A 392-nucleotide genomic window follows, 5' to 3' on the forward strand; every position below is an offset into this window, starting at 1 on the left:
GAGAAGCGAAACATCTTCAAAGGAAAAACAAGAAAGTCCAGTTGCGTCTTGAAGAAGCACCTTTGGGACGTGGGACCTCTCACACAGGACACCTCTTCTGGTTGCGTGGCTTCTTCTCGGTCAACTGCTTGGGTCTCTCCTCTTAGCCTCTTCCTGTTGGGGTGGCCGCTCATGAACTGTCTGTGCTCTGACTTTTTTTTTTTCTTCTCTTTCTCTCTTCCTCTTCCTCTCTCCTTCCTCCCTTCTCTCTTGTAGGGGTGGCGGTAAGCACTTACGCCAAGTATTGTTACAGCAAGCTCCAGAAAGCAGCGTTGACGGGCGCCAAGAAGGTATCTTTCCACACACACACCCCTCTTTTGCGTTGTCCTTCGAGGTGGCCTCGGGAGATGGGA

The 392-nt window shown here is 51.3% G+C and overlaps 1 protein-coding gene across 1 annotated transcript in view; it reads left to right on the forward strand.

Annotated features, from left to right (window-relative positions):
• Positions 1-255: 255 nt before the first annotated feature.
• Positions 256-392, forward strand: part of LOC107300374 (rho GTPase-activating protein 39-like) — a gene marked incomplete at both ends in the record, with an annotated part of 11,422 nt that continues 11,285 nt past the window's right edge. The window contains one exon of the mRNA XM_015829709.1: positions 256-329. Within this exon, the coding sequence (XP_015685195.1) occupies positions 256-329 (74 nt within the window). The remainder of the gene's footprint in view (positions 330-392) is intronic.

Source organism: Protobothrops mucrosquamatus, unplaced genomic scaffold (genome assembly GCF_001527695.2).
Source record: "Protobothrops mucrosquamatus isolate PMUCROS unplaced genomic scaffold, P.Mucros_1.0 scaffold6827, whole genome shotgun sequence".
NCBI lineage: Eukaryota > Metazoa > Chordata > Lepidosauria > Squamata > Viperidae > Protobothrops > Protobothrops mucrosquamatus.